This window comes from Meleagris gallopavo, chromosome 3, assembly GCF_905368555.1.
Source record: "Meleagris gallopavo chromosome 3, MGAL_WU_HG_1.1, whole genome shotgun sequence".
NCBI lineage: Eukaryota > Metazoa > Chordata > Aves > Galliformes > Phasianidae > Meleagris > Meleagris gallopavo.
This window is the reverse complement of record NC_139406.1, coordinates 83,090,623-83,109,744: the sequence shown is the minus strand read 5'-3', so window position 1 is coordinate 83,109,744 and position 19,122 is coordinate 83,090,623. Positions and strand designations below refer to the sequence as shown.

Here is a 19,122-nt window from a genome sequence, read left to right as displayed (position 1 = left end):
TCTGTTTTCACCAGTGTTTTACATCCAGAACTCACTGATCAGGGATTACTGGTAGGCAGTCTTTGGCACAGCATTATCACTACATCAATTAAAGAGTGTTTTTCCAACCATCTTAAAAATGTGAAAACATTTTATTCCATGTACAATAATGTACATAATTTAAGGTGGTCATGAAAGAGACCAGCAAAAATTAGAGGTATATTTACAGTAGCACACACCACAGTAAACAACCACCATTCACAGACTCAACACCGAGATACTGCTGTTGTGCTTAAAAGTACAATAACTACAAAGTGATGCTTTTATTCTGTTTGAGTCAATTTTAAACAAATACCTCACGGCTTAGGAAAGAACATCTTAATCACCCAAGAGAGTCAGAGTCAGCGTTAAGAGTCTCATTCAAGTGCTGTTCCACACTGTCATCATCTTCTTCGCCACTATCGGAACTGTCGTTATCTTCATTTAATTCATTTTCAGCATCAGCAGCTTCTTCTGCAACTAGTACAGGATCTTCATTTGGTGGCACAAACCCATTGTTGTTAGAGATGTTGGTGTTCTCCTTGTCCTCAATATACACTTTCTGATGGCACATGGGGCAAGTGTCCTGAATGTACAGCCATTTCCGAAGACAAAGTGCATGAAAGTAATGGTTGCATGGAGTAATGCGAGCAGACGTGGTGAACTCGTGGTAGCAGATTGCACATACGTCATCTATTTCACGGAGCCGGCTTCCTTTCACCTCTGGAAGGGAGTTTATTTTCTTAACAGCAGTCCTGCGATTTATAAAAGTCTTCCAGCCATTCTTTGCTTGCAAATAGATGTTGAAGTACGCGTGTAGACACATCATGCAAGCGCGGATCTTACTTCCCGATTCAAAAACCATTGTGTAAGCTCCATTTCCAAACATGATGACTCCAAATATAAACTCAATAATATTGCCAGTGGAGCGAACATAATAGACGTAATCGTCAAGCTTTTCCCACAGCACGTTGTAGTAGCCATCGATCATAAACAACACATAAACAGTGATAGAAACGATTACTTTCAGGCAGAGCTCTACACAGAACGCAGTAACTGCGAAAAGCCACGTGTTTAGTGCATAGTGGTGCCAGAGGATGTAACTGAGCAGAACGGGCAGGATGAAAAGGCAAGCTGAAACAAACAGCACGGGGAAGTGTCTGCGAAATGACGGCACATGGGAGGCACTGAGAGACATCAGCACGGGGTCTGTCATTCCATGGATAAAATGCAGGACTGCGGTTAGCAAAAGGCACATGTTTCGGCTCAGACGAACTAGTCTTTCTTCTGGTTTCAGTCCGCTTAAACCAGTCTGCAGAGCCAAAATGAAAAACAGAACAGGTGCTACAAAACCCAGCCTTTTGTCGTCCTCGTCGGTCGACCCAATGAAGGCCAAGATGCCAAGTCCCAAATAATGTGCTATGGAGGAAATGACAGCACTCATGCCTAAAACAGTTAAGGTAGAATCACACCCACTTATTATTAGGCTGCAGATCAGTTCCCAACAATTATCCCACGATATCAAGAAGAATTTGTCTTCCGTATTAGTTTCAGCCATCTTTACAACATATGTCAATACCACAGCTTGTGCTGTAAGTCTCGTCAGCCAGAAGACACGCAGTACAGCTGGAAATCGAATCCTTTTCCATGTATCTTCCACCAATAGCTGTAATCCATAAATGCGATACATGTGCCTTACCAGCAGATAAACATACCGCACCGAGTAATAGAACCACTTGATTTTCGTAACTAAAATGACTGTGGTATTCAGTGTCAGCACTAGGCCTGAAATAAAAACTAGCATCTGTCGGACATGTAAAGGTAGTTCAACAACCAAGCCAATTACAGGAATCAGTATATCCAGGATGATTAGCTGGGAATATACGGACTGCATGTTCAGCAACGTAACGTATCCGATTCCGAAGGTAAGCTGAAGGATGGAAAGCGCCATCCATAGCGAAGGTCCTTTATGAGGGAGGAACTGAATTCCAAAAGCTGCTGTGTAGTAGGCACTGTAGAAGTTTATGTGCAAAGAAGCATAGTAATTCACCAACACTGAAGTTGCAGCCAGCAGAAATGCCGAGGCGATCATATAAAACTTGAAAAGTGCTCGCTGTTGTAACACCAGAACAATGCTGGATAGAAAGACACCTGAAAACAGATGGGAACCATTTAGTTCTCAGCAGAAATTGAGTAACAGAATTTACCTATTAGCTTTGCAGCAACGTTTCTTTCATTTATTGCCTTCCCATTAGACGCTCATAACTTTGCATTAGCAATGACGCTATCTTCAGAGAACAGACTAAAGAACCACTTTATCTGGAGAAGGCAAGGTTGAGGATTAGAAAAAAGCAGTGGGCATGGAACACAATGCCCAGAGCAGCAGGCATGGCCCTGAGCTGCACGACTGCAAGGAGCGTTTGGACACCACTCTCAGACACAGGGTTTGGATTTGGGTGGTCCATGCGGAGCCAGGAGTTGGACTCCACGATCCTTGTGGGTCCCTTCCAACTCGGGATAATCTATGATTCTATTCTATGATCTATATTTAATACAGATACGCACTGCTGTGATGCAAAGCCAATTTAAGCATAAGTAGTGCTGTTATTAAGTCTATCTGCAGTTTCAGACCAGAGCAGCAACAGCGTCCAAGTCCTCAAAGATCCTTCCCCGACCAGCCCTGATATCTATGGATAGGTAAACTCTAAAAGCAGTTAAGAATTACCAGATATAGCACCAGTAAATTCCATGAATTTTACACATTTATACCATATTGAGCCCCCTCTTCACCTGAGCAAAGCGCCTAACTACAAACACCCACACTCGTCAAAGTGTCAGGACAGCCTGCAAAACAGTCGAGACAAATTTTCTCAGAGGACAGGCATGAAAGAGAGCTAGGGGATGAGGCAAGCAGGTCACGGAGAGGCTACCAGCTTTCCTAAATCACCCAATTACTCTGGCATAACCCCACCAGGTGAGGCACTCTGAAAAGCTTTGGCAAAGTTCCCCATTCTCCACCTCTAACTGAACTGAGCAACAGCATGTATATTTTTTTGGTACACAGATGCAGAATACAAGGAAGAAGTGGTAAAAGTAAGAAAGGGAAAAATGAACAAGAATTAATAGCAAAAGGCAGAGTACTCCTAAAAAAGTTATTGCATCTTAAAGGTACTCCTTGCAAGCAGCACTGGCTGATGTAAGAACGTTCTCCTTAACTAATCATTAACCTTGGGAAGTTGACTGAGGGAAGAACACAGTCATTCAGGAAGTGCCTTCTGCTCAGTCCTTCCATGAAAAGCTCAAACTCACAAGACACAACACTTTCTAAAATGAGCTTGACCATTTCATTGCCTTTTCATGCATACCATAATAAACAACCGTAGAAGAGTCGAACACGCCCATTAACAAATGCATTTCTCTTCCTTGCAGTAGCAAGTCTGTAGTTGGGTACTGCATGTCATCTTAAAATACTGACCTTTCACATGCAAGTCATCCCTGAAACAATATTGCAGTGAGCTGATAAGAGAGAAAAGCTACACCTACAAGCTCCCCCATTCAGGCAATAGCAAAACGTACAACATATATTGCCAATACACATGGAGGAGCTAAGGCCCACAGGGAGCCTGAAAAGACCCCAGAGGCTACTGGGATCTCTGGCAGGGGAGGGGAGCACCCCACTCCTCTCCTCTGGCCACGGCACACCATCCATCTTTTTGCCATGACCAAGTGGTTCTGCAAAGTGGAAATGCTTACAAAGCACACGCAAAGCACACACATCTGAAAGATGAACAGTGGAGACAAAGCAAGGTTACCCTGAAAGATTAAAGACAAACTTCACTGCAGTTTGCTTCTACAGTGTGTCCAACCCAATGCGCCTGCATAGAATGAAAGTGAAGGAAGAATCAAACTGAGCATTCCTACACTAAAGCTTTTTAAAAATCATATAAACTCCTGTTAGCATTCTTGAAGTAAAATGTAAAATGTACTCCCAGAGTAATTCAGAGCTGTTCGATACCATTTTTGAAAGCTATCAGGTCTCTCCAGTTAAGATTAGTTGTTCAAAGACAGCAAATGGTAACAAAAAAGGGCAACTTCACCTGTATTTAATTACAGCAAGATCCAACATAAATATCCCAGCATGCCCTAACAACAGCAAAGTCCCAACTCTGTGTCCTGGTTTCAGCTGGGATAGAGTTAACTTTCTCCCAGTAGCTGGTCTGGTGCTGTATTTTGGATTTCAGATTAGAATGTTGATACCACACCAATGTTTTGGTCTTGTTGAGCCATGCTGCACAGAGCAAAGGACGTTTCAGCTTCTTGTACTGTAAAACTGGGGCTGGCTGCGGGCTGCCACTGCTCAGGGACTGGCTTGGCATTGGTCAGAACAATGCGAGCAACCGTGTTATGCATTACTATTATTACTTTCCCCTTCACTTTTCTGTCCCATCTCAATCCATTTGTTTTATTCCGACCCCCTCCCTTCTCTTCCCCATCCAATTGAGGGAGGATGAGCAACAGAACAGCTGTGTGGTGCTGATCTGCCTGCTGGGTTAAACAACAGCATCCTGTAATCCTTAAATTCACAGGAAAAAAATAACTACTGACTGAACCACACAGAAGGTCTTTAGCATCATCCTGAAGCGGTTCAATTTTATTTAATTTTTGGAAAGCTTAGAACCACAGCCCACTTGTCTCGAATCACAGCCCCTCACAAACTGCTCCCAAAGCTCTCACTGGAGGCAGGGGAGGGATCACCCATTTCCCCACACCCTTCCAGCACAGTGATCACAAACACAATCCTGAAGAGGTTCTTCCTAACTTAATCTCATTATCACACGCTGCAGAGAGATCATCTGAAAATGTATCTCCCATTCCCATTCACGTTGGACTAAGTTCAAGGCACTTCCTACAGCATCTGGATCACACAATGAATGGCTCCCAAAAACTGCTTTAGTGATATGCTGCAACGTCATTGTTTTCTTAAAGGAACTGCTTACCACAGGCACAGAATCACAGAATACCCTGAAGGGTCCCACCGGGATTATGGAGTCCAACTCCTGGCTCCCCCACCCAAAATTCAAACCCGGTGAGAGCATTGCCCAAATGCTCCCTGAGCTCCGCGCTGTGACCACTGCCCCGTGGAGCTGCCCTGTGCCCCCCAGAGCAGCAGCCCAAACCAAACCCATGCTCCATGTTTCTCCTGGCTTTCCTCTTGCCTGCTGCCCTGCTTTACTTCACCCTTTTTCCCCTCTGCTATTGCAACATCGTCCCCACTATGCTTCTTGCTGTTTATATTCCCTTTTAACCTCTCTTCTGACTTTCCTCCCCTGACAGCTGTACCACCCATGTCCCTGCCATTTTTTTTTTTTCCCCTGACTCAAACACCAAAACCACACCAAGCCAGCATGCCACAGGCCTGCAAAGCTCCTGGCTGCGTTTCAGCGTCCCTGTTCCTTGCTGTCACGGGCTGCCATCGCCACTGCAGTTCAGTTTAGCTCTCACAGCAGCAGGCAGTTACTCGTGGTGCACAACCCCTCAGCACCGCACAGCGTACCAAACACAGCACCACACTGTTATACCAGTGACTTAACCTCCAGGAAAAAAAAAAAAAAAAAAAAAAAAAAAGCAGAAAAAGCTGCAAAACAACCAACTGGAAGAGCTCTCAAGTTTGTGAATTCAGTTTGGGGCACTTTCGGGCTGCCATTCCCGAGGTAAGGGACCCGGCAGCGTACCTCAGCCAGGCACGCTACCGACGCGCGCCTATGAAACGCACAGCCGCGGCGTCACATGGCTGCCACACGCTGTGGAAGCCTCCAGACACAGCGAGTGGCAGCCGGCAGCACCCAGCAGCAGCCGGCCCCGCGGCACACGGCACCCGGCAGCGCTCGCACCGAGCTCGGGTAGCTTCCGAGGCCCCATTCGCTGCGAGGGCAACAGAAAGCACCACACGAGCCCATTGCCGCCCTGTAGCCGGGGCCGCACACCGAGAGGCGGGGGACGGGAACGGGTGTGGGATACTGAGAGGGGCCACGGGGAGAGACGGCGCTCCGGCCGGCAGAAGAAGGGGGAAGACACGGCCAGAGCGGAACGAGCGCCGAGGGAAGAGCCCGGGGCTGCAGAAAGCAGGCAGTGGGAAGGGGTCGGAGCCGGGGGAAGGGGTCGAGGAGAGCCCGAGGCGGCACAGCAGCTGCGAACGAGGCCGGCAGTACGGGGGGGTGGGGGCCGAGGGAGCAGCGAGGTCGGGGCCCGGCCCAGACGAGGCCGCCCGGAGCCGCCCCCAGCGCCCCGCCGGGCCCGGACGGTGTCTCACCCAGCAGCCGCAGCAGCACGCCCAGCAACGCGGCGCACACGGAGCCGCCCGGCAGCGGAGCCGAGTTGAAGATGGCGTCGATGAGGAACAGGCTGGGCACCCGCAGCGCGACCTCCAGCCCGGACCGCAGCCGCGGGCCCGGCCGCGGCCACGGGAGCTGCGGAGGGCCCGGGGCCGCCATCCCCCGGCGAGGGGAAAGGCCGCCGGCGCCTCCCGCCCGCTCGAGAGCGGAGGGGCGGCCGCGGGGGGAGCGAGGGAGCCCGGCGAGCCGCTACCGCCCCGCTCTCGCCGCCGCCCGACCCGGCCGGGCCCCCCGGCGCGCCGCCGCCGCCTCCATGTTCCCTCTGCGCTCCCTCCGCGGGGCCGGGCCCGGCCGGGCAGCGAGGCGGGGCCGCGGGGCGTCACAGTGTGCGGCGCCGCCCCCGCTCCCCCCCGTCTCCCCCGGAGGGCCCCGGCCCTGGGGTGAGCGCGGGGCCGGGCTGCGGAGAGTTCGTCTCGGCTCTGGCGGAGCCGGGTGGCGGAGCGTGGGGGAAGCCCGCGTGCTGTGACATCGGCGATAAATAGGGGTGAACTCCTCTGGCGCCTACGAGCCTCTTGCGCGGGGAATCCTTCCCAAATGAAAGCGTTTGTTTGTTTGGATGCGCTGTCAGTGCGTACTGCTGCGCCAGCTGCGGGCCCACTTTGTGTCAGACCGCCCTCTGAAGGACGTGCGGTTCCAGCACGTCCCGCAACCCGGGCTGCTGCGTGCGCTTCTCTCGGGCAATTGCCACACATCTGCCCTCCCGCTCCGGGTGTGGGCAGAGCCACTTCTCGGCTTCCCCGAGTAATGCACCTGGGAGAAGGAATGGTCCATTAATTAGGGGTGCGTGATGCAAGACCTCTGTCATCCTCACTGCGTAACCGGAGAGCTGGAGCGTGTGGGGGGAAAAAAAAAACAAACAACACAACATTTTCCTCTGGAATTGTGTTTCCCTCCTTGTGCATCTTGACAGACAGCCCAAGTGCACGGACTGCCTAACTTTATGTCCAGTTAGCTTGATGTTAAGAAACGAAAAACAAAAGAATATAAATATTAAATGCAAATGTGTAATCATAGAATCATCAAAGCTGGAAAAGATCACTTAGATCACCCAGTCCAACCTTCAACCCATCCCCACCGTGCCTTCTGAACCATATTCCTCACTGCCAAATCTATGCGGTCCTTGAACACTTCCATGGATGGTGACTCCACCACCTCCCAGGGCAGCCTGTGCCAACGCCTCACCACTCTTTCCAAGAAGAATTTTTTCCTAATATCCATCCTGAACCTCCCCTGGCACAACTTGAGGCCATTACCTCTTATTCAGTCGCTGTTACCTGGAAGAAGAGGCCAACCCCCCACCTCACCACAGCCTCCTTTCAGGCAGTTGTAGAAAGCAATAAGGTCTCCCCTGAGCTTCCTCTTCCTCTTGATGGAACAATCCCAGTTCCCTCAGCCACTCCCCTAAGACTTGTGCTTCAGACCTTTCACAGCTTTGCTGCCCTTCTCTGGACACGCTCCAGGGCCTCACTGTCTGTCTTGTAGGGACAGGCCCAAAACTGAACATAGTGCTCAAGGTGCGGCCTCACCAGGGCTGAGTTCAAGGGGGGCAATCACTTCCCTGCTCCTGCTGGCTGCGCTACTGCTGATACAATTTGGGATGGGCTCAAGCTGTGCCAGGAGAGGTTCAAGTTGAGTATTTGGAAGAATTTCTTCTGAGAGTGGTGAGACATTGGAACAGGCTGCCCAGAGAGGTGGTGGAATCACTGTCCCTGAAGGTGTTTAAAGAAAGGGTAGATGTAGTATTTAAGGACATAGTTGACATCTAATTTAAATTTCCCCTCTGCCTTAAAGAAATTAGATACTGGGGAAGTTTTTTACTGAGGGAGTGGTGAGGTGCTGGAACAGGTTGCTCAGAGAGGTTGTGGATGCCCTGGAAGTGCTTAACGACAGGTTCGATGGGGCCCTTGGCAATATGATCTAGTACTTGATCTAGTGGCTGGCAACCCTGCATGTGGTAGAGGGGTTGGAACTTGATGATCCTCAAAGTCCCAAATTTTTCTGTGATTCTATGATTCTGTGATTCTATGATTCCATGGTTTAGCGGGCAGTATTGGTGGTGGGTGGGTAGTTGGACATTATGACCTTAAAGGTCTTTTCCAACCTCAATGATTCTATGGGGGTGAGGGTGGTAAAGCACTGGAACAGGTTTCCCAGAGATTTGGTGGATGCACCATCCCTCAAGACTTTGAAGGCCAGGCTGACCCAGGCTCTGAGCAATCCGCTCAAGCTGTGGATGTTCCCTTTCATTGCAGGGGAGTTGGACTAGATGACCTCTAAAGGTCTGTTCCAACTCTAAGGATTCTGTGGTACTATGCCACTGGCCTTTTTGGCCACCTGGGCACACTGCTGGCTCATGTTCAGCTGGCTGTCAGCTAACAACCCCAGATCCTTTCCCTTCACAAAGCTTTTACACCCCACTGCTTGTGTGAATGAAAAGCTGTTTTAAGGCCAGGCTGAGGTCAGCTTGCGTGCTTTTTGGCATCTGCCTTACTGCCGCTTTCTGCAAATGCCTGCCCCCAGCTTTACTTGCCACCACTCAGCCGTCCAAACATCCCACCAGCTCACAGCTTAAACCCTCTCTATTATTTTCAAGGGATTTTGGACCAGGCCCAAGAGAATTGCATAGGCACTTTCCTAAGCAATGCCCCATGCTAACAAAACCAGAAAAGTTGCCAGATTGCTAAAGGATTGCGTTACAAAATCCGTATGCATGGACAAAGTGCATTTTTTAATCGCATGCTGAAAGGCATAACTCTGACCCAGTGGCTCTCCCCGTGCCAAATAGCAGCTAGAAGTTAGGGTTTGAAATGTGAAAAGTGTTTGTTTCACATACATGGCTGACAATGGCCGAATCAAAGGGATTCAGACCTTCCTGAATGACTTTACTCCCCAGCTACTGAACTGACCGCTATGTTAGGCTGCTAAATAGAAATAAAAGGATTTGCTTTGCAATAAAAAGCAGTCTAAATCAGGCAATTGATATTGATGACTCTCAGTAATCCATACGAAAATATTTATTTCTATGAGGCATAATTTCAGGAAATCAGCAACCTGAAGCACCATTTATGGCAATGGGACTCACTGCTCCCTTGAGGCCATTCCAACTTCATTTAATATCCCATCAGTCAGGAGGATCAGAAATCTATTTTTGTGGTACAGGATCAGAGACAATGATATAATATATATTTATTTTGCTTTAAAGACATATGAATTAAAAGGAATCCATTAAATAGGACCTCGGGCTTCAAAATGTGCAGTATGGGCACATTTTACAGATGTTTTTTAGGCACAAAAGTACTGTCGTAGATTTGTGAAGTTATTTGTGCATGAGCAGTTCCAGGCTGCAGCTGTTCCAGCAATCCCCGTGTTTGTAAGGGAGAGCGAAGCAAATCCGTACATTTTCACACATGCTTTTCTGTAAACTCCTTCCAGTGTTTTAGACTCTCTCTGTCATCCAAGAAAACCTAACCTTATGTCTCGTATGAGCGGTGTGTGTGAAGGTGACGCCTACTGGATACTTGGAACTGTGCAGTTTGCACTCCTGGAACTTTTAAACAGGGAATAATAAATTGAATTCAGCATTGTTGCACAACCGTAACTACTGCATTCACTTCAGTTGCATTTACATGCTCAGGAAAAATGCTTATATTATTTCTGGGGTTAAATTCAGTCTTAGCCTCTTTATAAATGTATTTTCGGGGTTAAATCCTATTCTATGAAAATTTATACTCCTAGAAAACCTTTCTTGGAGGCTTCTGCAGTGTTTTGCTTGTAAACTAGCATAAACTGAGCATAAAGTTCCCTTATTTGCATGTATGGATTAATTGTCAAGGGCAAATAGTCCTGAATTCCAAGGAGAAGGCTCCAGGGAGACCTCATTGCAGCCTTCCAGTAATTGAAGGGAGAGTATAAACAGGAGGGGGAATGGCTGTTTACGAGGGTGGATAGTGATAGGACAAGAGGGAATGGTTTTAAAATGAGACAGAGGAGGTTTACATTAGATATTAGGAGGAAGTTTTTCACTCAGAGGGTGGTGACACACTGGACCAGGTTGCCCAAGGAGGCTGTGGATGCCCCATCCCTGGAGGCATTCAAGGCCAGGCTGGATGTGGCTCTGGGCAGCCTGGTCTGCTGGTTGGTGACCCTGCACATAGCAGGGGGCTTGAAACTAGATGATCATTGTGGTCCTTTTCAACCCAGCCATTCTATGATTCTATGATTATGATCATAACACAGTTCCACGAGTTGTTGTGGCTGTGTATACCCATGGCAGGGCCTGGGGGATGTGTGTAAATAAGAATGGAAGGATTTAATACACTTCCTATGTGAGGCAACAAGTCAGAATGCCTCCGATTCAGTTATTTCCACAACAGATGGAAGGCACTGGAATTCCTTAGTGTTTTAAACAGCATATGGTAGAAGGTTGGGACTTTATTCTCAGTCATTTAAACATGAATTCTGTTCTTTGAAGCAGCTCAGAGTGGTCAGATTTCATATAATTTTTTTCAAAAGCTATTAAAAGTGTTAATTATTTGAGATTTTTAGAACAAGAGGAACTGCACAGACACCAATTATCAATTGTAGCCTCCAAGTTTTCTTGAACTGCAGCTGTTGTTTTAGCAGTTTTGGTGGACAGAAACCACTCCTTATTGTCTTACAGAAAAGCAGAACAGTGTACTGCTTAGACTCTCTGCAGTCCCTTCCCTTCCCTTCCCTTCCCGTCCCTTCCCGTCCCTTCTCTCTCCTTTCTTCTCTTTTCCTTTCCTTTCTTTTTATGTAAAAAGAATAAAAATGCAGGGAAGGTTTCAGAGTACTGTTTATTTTTCTAACAACAATACCCCCAAAGCTCTAAATGCACACAGTAGCTAGGAATTATGCTCTTTGAGATAGCTCCTCCCTGAGCCTTCACATACATGGTTTCTGTTTAGGTTTGTTTTCTTTTCCCAAGCACTACACAGAAACAGTTTTTCTTTCGTAACTCCACACACAGAGACACTGTGGCTTCTGCTACTGAGTTTGCTTTCTTTTCCAGAACTGCATTGCAGACCTGGTTTACCAACTTAACAAAGTATGCAAAAAGAATCACACAATCATGGAATGGTTTGGGTTGGAAGGGACTTTTAAGATCATTTAGTTCCAACCCCCTGCTATAGGCAGGGACACCTCCCTCTAGACCAGGTTGCTCACAGCCCCATCCAGCCTGGCCTTGAATGCTTTTAGGGTGGGGGCATCCACAGCCTCACTGGGCAGCTTGTTCCAGTGTCTCACCACCCTCACAGAATAAATGAGTATAGTTTTTCTAGCACTACCAAGTATCCCTTTTTCTGCTGCCACAGTTGTTTTTCATAGAATCATAGAATCATAGAATGGCCTTGGTTGAAAAGGACCACAATCATCATCCAGTTTCAACCCTCCTGCTGTGTGCAGGGTCACCAACACACCAGACCAGGCTGCTCAGAGCCCCATCCAGTCTGGCCTTGAATGCCTCCAGGGATGGGGCATCCACAACCTCCTTGGGCAACCTGTTCCAGTGCATCACCACCCTCTGAGTGAAAAACTTCCTCCTAATATCTAACGTAAACCTCCTCTGTCTCATTTTAAAACCATTCCCCCTTGTCCTATCACTATCCACCCTCATAAACAGCCATTCCCCCTCCTGTTTATACGCTCCCTTCAAGTACTGGAAGGCCACAATGAGAACTCCCTGGAGCCTTCTCTTCTCCAAGCTAAACAAGCCCAGTTCCCTCAACCTTTCCTCATAGGAGAGGTGCTCCAGCCCTCTGATCATCTTAGTGGCCCTCCTCTGGACCCCTCCAAGAGCTCCATGTCCTTCCTGTACTGTGGGCCCTAGCCTGAATGCAGTACTCCAGATGGGGCCTCACAAGAGCCGAGTAGAGGGGGACAATCACCTCCCTCTCCCTGCTGGCCACCCCTTTTTTAATGCAGCCCAGAACACAGTTGGCCTTCTGGGCTGCATGTGCACTGCTGGCTCATGTCCAGCTTCTCATCTTCCAGGACCCCCAAGTTCTTCTCCACAGGGCTGCTCTCAAGGAGATCCTCTCCCAGTTTGTACAAATACCTGGAATTGCCCCAACCCAAGTGCAGCACCCTGCGCTTGGCCTTATTGAACCTCATTAGGTTCTCATGGGCCCACTTCTCCAGCCTGTCCAGGTCCCTCTGGATGGCTTTCCTTCCTTCCAGTGTATCGACAGCACCACTCAGCTTGGTGTCATCCGCCAACTTGCTGGGGGTGCACTCGATTCCACTGTCTGTCATTGATGAATATGTTGTAGAGCACCAGTCCCAAGACTGACCCCTGAGGGGCACCGCTTGTGACCAGCCTTCACCCTCAGAACCACTGATCACAACCCTTTGGCTGCGTCCAGCCAGTCAATTCCTAATCCGTAGAACAGTCCATCTTTCAATTCCACACCTCTCCAATTTAGAGAGAAGGATGTGGTGAGAGACTTTGTCACTCATGTTTTGAGTGCATCTTATTAGACAGATGATATTGTGTGCTTGTCAGCTGGGTCTCATACCCTTCCATTACACCTTCCCCTATCCCTGCCCTCCACCCCCCCAACCCAATCCTGTTATTAATCCATAGTAGAAAAGGCAATGTGCTCCACTACACATTACATATGAAATAAAAATAACTCGAAAATGTTAAAATTGTCGAATAAATTCAGAGTATTTCAGAGCAGATCCTGGAAATTCACCCTAAGAATTTATGCTCAATATTTTTACATTTTTTAACATTTATTTCTGTTCTGTCAGTGTTCTTGGCCATTAGTTCTTGATAGCTCGGTATCCATTTGTTCACAGAGAGGAGTGCCTTTCCTAAAACAGGACTCTGGAATAGCCTGACAGTCAGTACAGCTGCATTTTTTCAAATGCCAGACAAAAGTTCCAAAGGTGCCTCTGATTGAGAGAAGTAGAAATGGTTCTGATATACTGCATGAAGCACATGGGATAGCAAATGCTGCAATCATAGCAGTTTATCTGACCTCAGCCATGCTTTGTGCTGCACAGCTGCAAATGTAAAAACAAAATGCAGACAAAATGTCAATTTTTTACCTCATTAATGATTTTTTTTCCTTTTGAAGACACAATTAAGTAGCAGTTATACACATAGAACCTTGCTCTGTATGTTGTTTTTCATAGCTAACAGAAATAATTAGCCATTATACTCAAGCTGAAAGGCAAGATCTGGCTACTTTACTTAAATGCACATAAAACAAGGCCTTGTATAATCGTTTCTCTCAGATATTCAACAATATCTGGGAAATAGCTGTAGGATCCCTAAGCTGCAAAGTGAAATAGTAAGCAGCAAGGCAGGTTCCTTCAGCTCTAGGAACTGACATTCATTTTACTATTTGTACTGATTGTTTTGTGAAGGAGAAACGCAAAGAAAATCAGAATTATACTGAACATCTGCGTACCATGGCAGAAAATTTGTTCTTGAAAAATCCTCACTTGCATAGAGAATCCCAGCTATGGAGGCATTAATCTCCCTGTCCTTCTGCGCTGAGCCTCATCTGCCAGAGCCTTCCTCCACTTCTCAGTAGGGTTATATTCAATTTTACCAAACAGTCTCCAGCTTTGAGCTGTGATTGCCAGCCTCACCAAGCCACACAACCAGGACAGTTTTCTGAAGCTAGAACAACCCTGCCCACAGTTTCCTTGCCCTTTGCTTGCACACTGCCAAGCTGGAGCTATTTGCCAATCTGTGGTCTACCAAACTTAGCTAGTTCCTGACAACTGAACACAGCTGATGGAAGTGTAGGGCTGGTCACCACTTGGACTACTTCAAGCTCATTAACACCGGTTAGCTGGCATGAAAATAGTGATAAACAATTGAGCACTGCTCCATGTCATAACAGTTTTTTGATTAGTGAAGCATGCTGGAAAGAATGATTTCCTGTTTTCAGATAAAATGACACGTCTCTCAGGTTGATTTTGTCTTCGGAAGGGCTCATCTGTGAGGTATTTGTTCACAGGACATTTGTGAGAGACAAAAGTGGAGAGAATCGGAATGATGCTGGAACCTAGACCTGCCATGGCAGGAAAGGCAGTCATGGAATATCCTCCCTGGCAGAGAAAATCCTCATGTGATTCCTATGGGCCGTGGGTCTTCAGAAATTGAATGGCTGAACATTGAATCTGATCAGCAAAAAGAGAGCTCTGAGTGTTAGCTGTGCATGATGAGGTGGTAGGAAGGAGAGAGACATGATTTTGTCTTATATAAATAAAGTGTAAGGGACTTGTAGGACAGTGAAAAAGAAAGGCCAGAGCTATGACCTATCTAGCCTTTCTGTTTCCAGAGAAACCCAGGCTTGGTGGATCTGATGAAGAAATCTGGATGTTTTGCCTGACGTTCTGCAATGAGCTGCAGCATTGCAGCTGGAAGAGCAGCCAACCTCACTTACTCTACTGCTAACTGAGAGAAGCAAGATCATTCAAAGGCATTTCAGCTCTTTGGTTTAAAATAATCTAGAGATGCCTTGGGCAGGATTCCTCTCAGCTGACTGCTATCTAAAAGCCTAAGTTATGTAAACTACACAATTGTCTTTAGACAGGTAGAGTCCTTCTCCAGAGGTGCCAGAGAAGACAACCTCTCACTGCCTATCCAGGGAAGTTGGATGCTTCCCAGCCCTTCATTTGACTTAAGCTGGATGAGGGAAGTGTACCTGAGAGGGCTGAATGGCACAGTCTCCATCAGTGATGTAAGAAATGGCCCTGTAAAGTTTGTGAGGGTGCTGAAATTAAACTGAACAGATTATTTGCATGTTCATGGAGATGGTTCCAGTTCCCACGATATCCCTCTTCACTACAGGTGATATGGAGTACAGAAATTCTGTTTTATGCACCAGTTCTATAGATTAAAATGCAAGCACTGAAAATATAAAAATTCTGAGCAATACAAGAATTTAAGATTTAATATTGCTTGCATTGCAGTGTATAATATGTATAGTAGAACGTATATAACATGTATGTAAATTGTAGATTATATACATATATTACAAAGATCTACTGTGTACATTAGATATTGAAAAGAGCATCCAAATCAGTGTCATGTTTTGATAACATCGCAGCTTGTCCTCCTTTTCTCTCAGGTTTATTTATGTAGTGTTGCTATGTGAGGGGTTTTTATTTCAATATGATTTTTCCTACAGGATGGCCTTAATCTAAGAAAAAAATGTAATTAGCATTCCGCTCTTTTGAGTTAATCAAGACTTTAAAGGGAGTGATCATGAGTGTGCAATCCAGAGCCCTGTGTAACTGGCTGTGAAATTTCAGCCAGTAGTTCTTGTACCTAAAGTGACTCATTTTTCAGGAGATTCAACTTTTGAAGATCATTTTGAGAAGAAGTGTTTTCAGAATTTAATGCTCATCTTCTAAACAAGGTTTTCCTTCTAACTAGCACATTCCTTGGAGCTTCCCAAGGCTATATCCAAGTCTCACATTGGCTTTAATTAGAGCCACCTCAAATATTTGTGCTGGAATCTGACACCGCGTGAACCTTGCTTAGCTCCCGTTCTGCTGCAACATTCATGTTTAATAAACGTTCGTGAAAAACCATCATTCCAGTTTTAATCAATATTGGTTTCCTAAAAAGCCACCTTAACTTGTGATTTAAATGTAAAACCAGCTTAATAATGACAACTTCAGCTGAATATCTCCTTTAGACTTGAAATAAATGAAACCCTCAGGATACTTGCGGGTATGAAAATAAAAGGTCACACAAATCTCTTTGAGAAGAGAGAGTAATTTTGCACAGCCTGAAAGCTAAATTCTTCTATAATAGATAGACCTCACATCCCATGGCAAAATTAAGTTTCAGCCTGCTCACTCTATCGATTGCATTATAAGCCCACCCCGCACAGCCACTTCAAAGTGCATTTCCAGCCAGCCCCCGGATGCTTGGTGGCATGGCCAGAAGATGGCAGACGTGTTTTGTGGTAGGAAGGAAAGTGTGCCAAGCAGACAGGTGTTCTGGACAATGAAATAATTCATGGTCAAGACTCTAAGTGTTAATGTTGTTTTAATTAGCCATGTAATGGTTAAACGATAAGGTATGACAGGATTTAGACATCTGCATGTGTACAAAGGCCCCACTGGCATTGCTGAACGCTTCTGAACAATGCAACACAGCGCTGGGCTTGCCTGTGCTGCCCTGCATTTATTGTCAGCCTCTGTAACAAATTCTAAGAAAGCCATGGCAGAATCACAGCATTAGACTGCAACTACTACCAAATGCCTCCTCTGATCCAGCACGCACATGTCTTCTCATGCCTTATGAAATTACAGTGAGTTGAATTTTAGTCTGCTGTTATTACTACTACTACTACTATTGTTTGGTCTGTCACTTCTTTCTTTCTTTCCATAACTTTGGCATGGGTAAGTTCAGGCATAAGCATGTAATGAGTTTAATCACTGCCTTTCAGGCTGACACTTTCCACTCTCAGCTATCAAAAACCAGCAATTTCTGAATTCTTTTCAGAACTGCAAACAGTTCCTTCTTAGTCTACTTCTAATTGATGGGTTTGGATCAAGACTATAAGAAGAGTAACTTTCTAGACAAAGGAACTTCCCTGTCATTTTAAGATATTCCACTTTATTAGAGAATTGAATTGTTGGCAGTGAGTTTCATTTGTAGGCTTTAGCTAATCTTTCAGATAACCAAGGCACAGCTTTCAGGTTCCCCTTAAGGTAAGGACAGAGATCTTGAATGTAATTAAATTTTATAATGGAGGCTAGCATAGGGAGCAAAGGATGGGATCTGAAGACATGTGGTAATATTACATAGACATTTGTCAAAGGTTTGAGGGCTAGACAGGTTAATCACAGAATCACAGAATGCCCAGGGTTGGAAGGGACCTCAAGGATCATGAATCTCCAACCCCCCTGCCACATGCAGGGCCACCAACCTCCACATTTAATATTAGACCAGGCTGCCCAGGGTCCCATCCAGTCTGGCCTTGAACACCTCTAGGGACGGAGCATCCACAACCTCTCTGGGCAATTGCTGTAGTCGAGCTGAGATGTCATAGAACTGTGCTTAATTCCATCCAAGCCATTGTTTACCAGGGTAGAATAAGCCTTGTGTGGAACTGGAGCTGTAGCCATGAGAGAAGTTGCTACTAGTGAGGAATCCAAGAGTCCAAAAAGAAGAATTTGGTCAACTTGGATGTGTATTTTCAACAGGAGATTAAAAGGCTCAAAAAGTTTCCCATTGCCATTGACAATTTTTTTTTTTTTTTTTTTTTTTTTTTTTGAGAAGGTTATTGTAGGCTTAAATCTTCATACATTTTAATTATGGCTTTCAAACACTAAGCCACAGCAGTGGCTGTACGCTCTGGTCCAATGGTGATTGCCTTTTCTGCATCACCTTTGATGGCAGGACAGAGAGAAGATGGCATAAAATGCAATGAAGGATCGTTCAGTTGGTATCACAGAATGTTTTCAGACTAGAAAGACAGCTGAACACTGAGGTGGGCTTCCATGTGAGTTGTGGAAATTCTGCCATTTATGTTTTTTTTTAACAGCAGGGTATAGAAATACCTAAAAGGAACACTCTTGATAATTTTTACCCCGGAATGGCAAGAATATGGATAGTTGGTATTGACTTCGGTTAACTTAGCATGTTGGTATTACAAATAGTAGCATATGGTGATGAACTCAATCAAAATTACTATGCACATTTATTTTAATAATTTGTTTCAGTGGATTAACTGAACATTCATAATATTCACACAGAAATTGATGGAGTCTTTCTAACATTTGTGTTGTGCCACTATAATGTATTATACTGTATTAAACTGCACAGCATCATTTCATGGTGAATTGAAATGGCAAAGGGAACCTGCTGGAAAAAAAAATCTGGAAGAATCAAAGTTTCCCTTTTACAGGCTGGACAGTTCCTTGGTCCAGCTCAACATTTCCACACAAACCACCAGTTCTGCTTTTGAAGAAGCATTCCTGGAATTGCAGCCTCAGATTATTCATCAGTTTTGCATCAGTTTTCCCCAGTTGCAAAAAGTCTGCAGATAGCAGCTACTACAGAAAACATATTTGTCTGGCATGATGGTTCTTATAAAAGGATCTTTGTTGGCACTGTTCTCCTTTTTAAGCCAAATCCTCGGTCCCTATCCAGAGGCTGATTAAACAGGACTTGATCCTCCTGATGAGCACTATGGGAAACTTTTTCAAAGCTGCAGTGGATGATCCCAGGACCTCTGACTCCTGAATGCCCCCTCCTGCTGCCCCTGGTGCCTTGGCACTGTGTCTGTAATGATGCTGTGTGAGTCACAGTCTCTCCTGTCAACCATCCCCGAAATCCTTCCAAACGGGATGACGCAGAGTATTTGCACTGGCTTTTGCAGGGTTTTGATCAGGTCATCTGGATGTGCTTTCTCACTCATTTGACCTAACTGACATCTGCGCTGCTGGGGAAACTGCTGAGGAAGAGGATGGGATCATGCACAGAACCTCATGGAGTCATGGTTCACATCCCCTGAAAACACAGTTACAGTGTTTCTCATCATCTTTGTCTCAAAAGCTTGTGATTCACATATGGTGATGATTGTTACTATAGATGCAAACAGCCTCAGTAAATTTTCCATTCTCTTTACTTGTTCCTGGCAACATGTATGAAAAGTTAGTTGAAAACATGAAGTAGTTATAAAGAGAAGAAGAATATACAGATTTT

General features: G+C 45.8%; 1 protein-coding gene across 1 annotated transcript; it reads right to left on the bottom strand.

Moving 5' to 3' along the window:
- Window positions 1-112: 112 nt before the first annotated feature.
- On the bottom strand, window positions 113-6,725 carry RNF139 (ring finger protein 139). The gene is made up of 2 exons (XM_010709310.2): window positions 6,329-6,725; window positions 113-2,169 (listed from the first exon to the last, which is right to left on the bottom strand). Exons 1-2 carry the CDS (start codon window positions 6,507-6,509, stop codon window positions 362-364), a joined length of 1,989 nt encoding a protein of 662 aa, XP_010707612.2. The 5' UTR covers window positions 6,510-6,725; the 3' UTR covers window positions 113-361.
- Window positions 6,726-19,122: the final 12,397 nt, after the last annotated feature.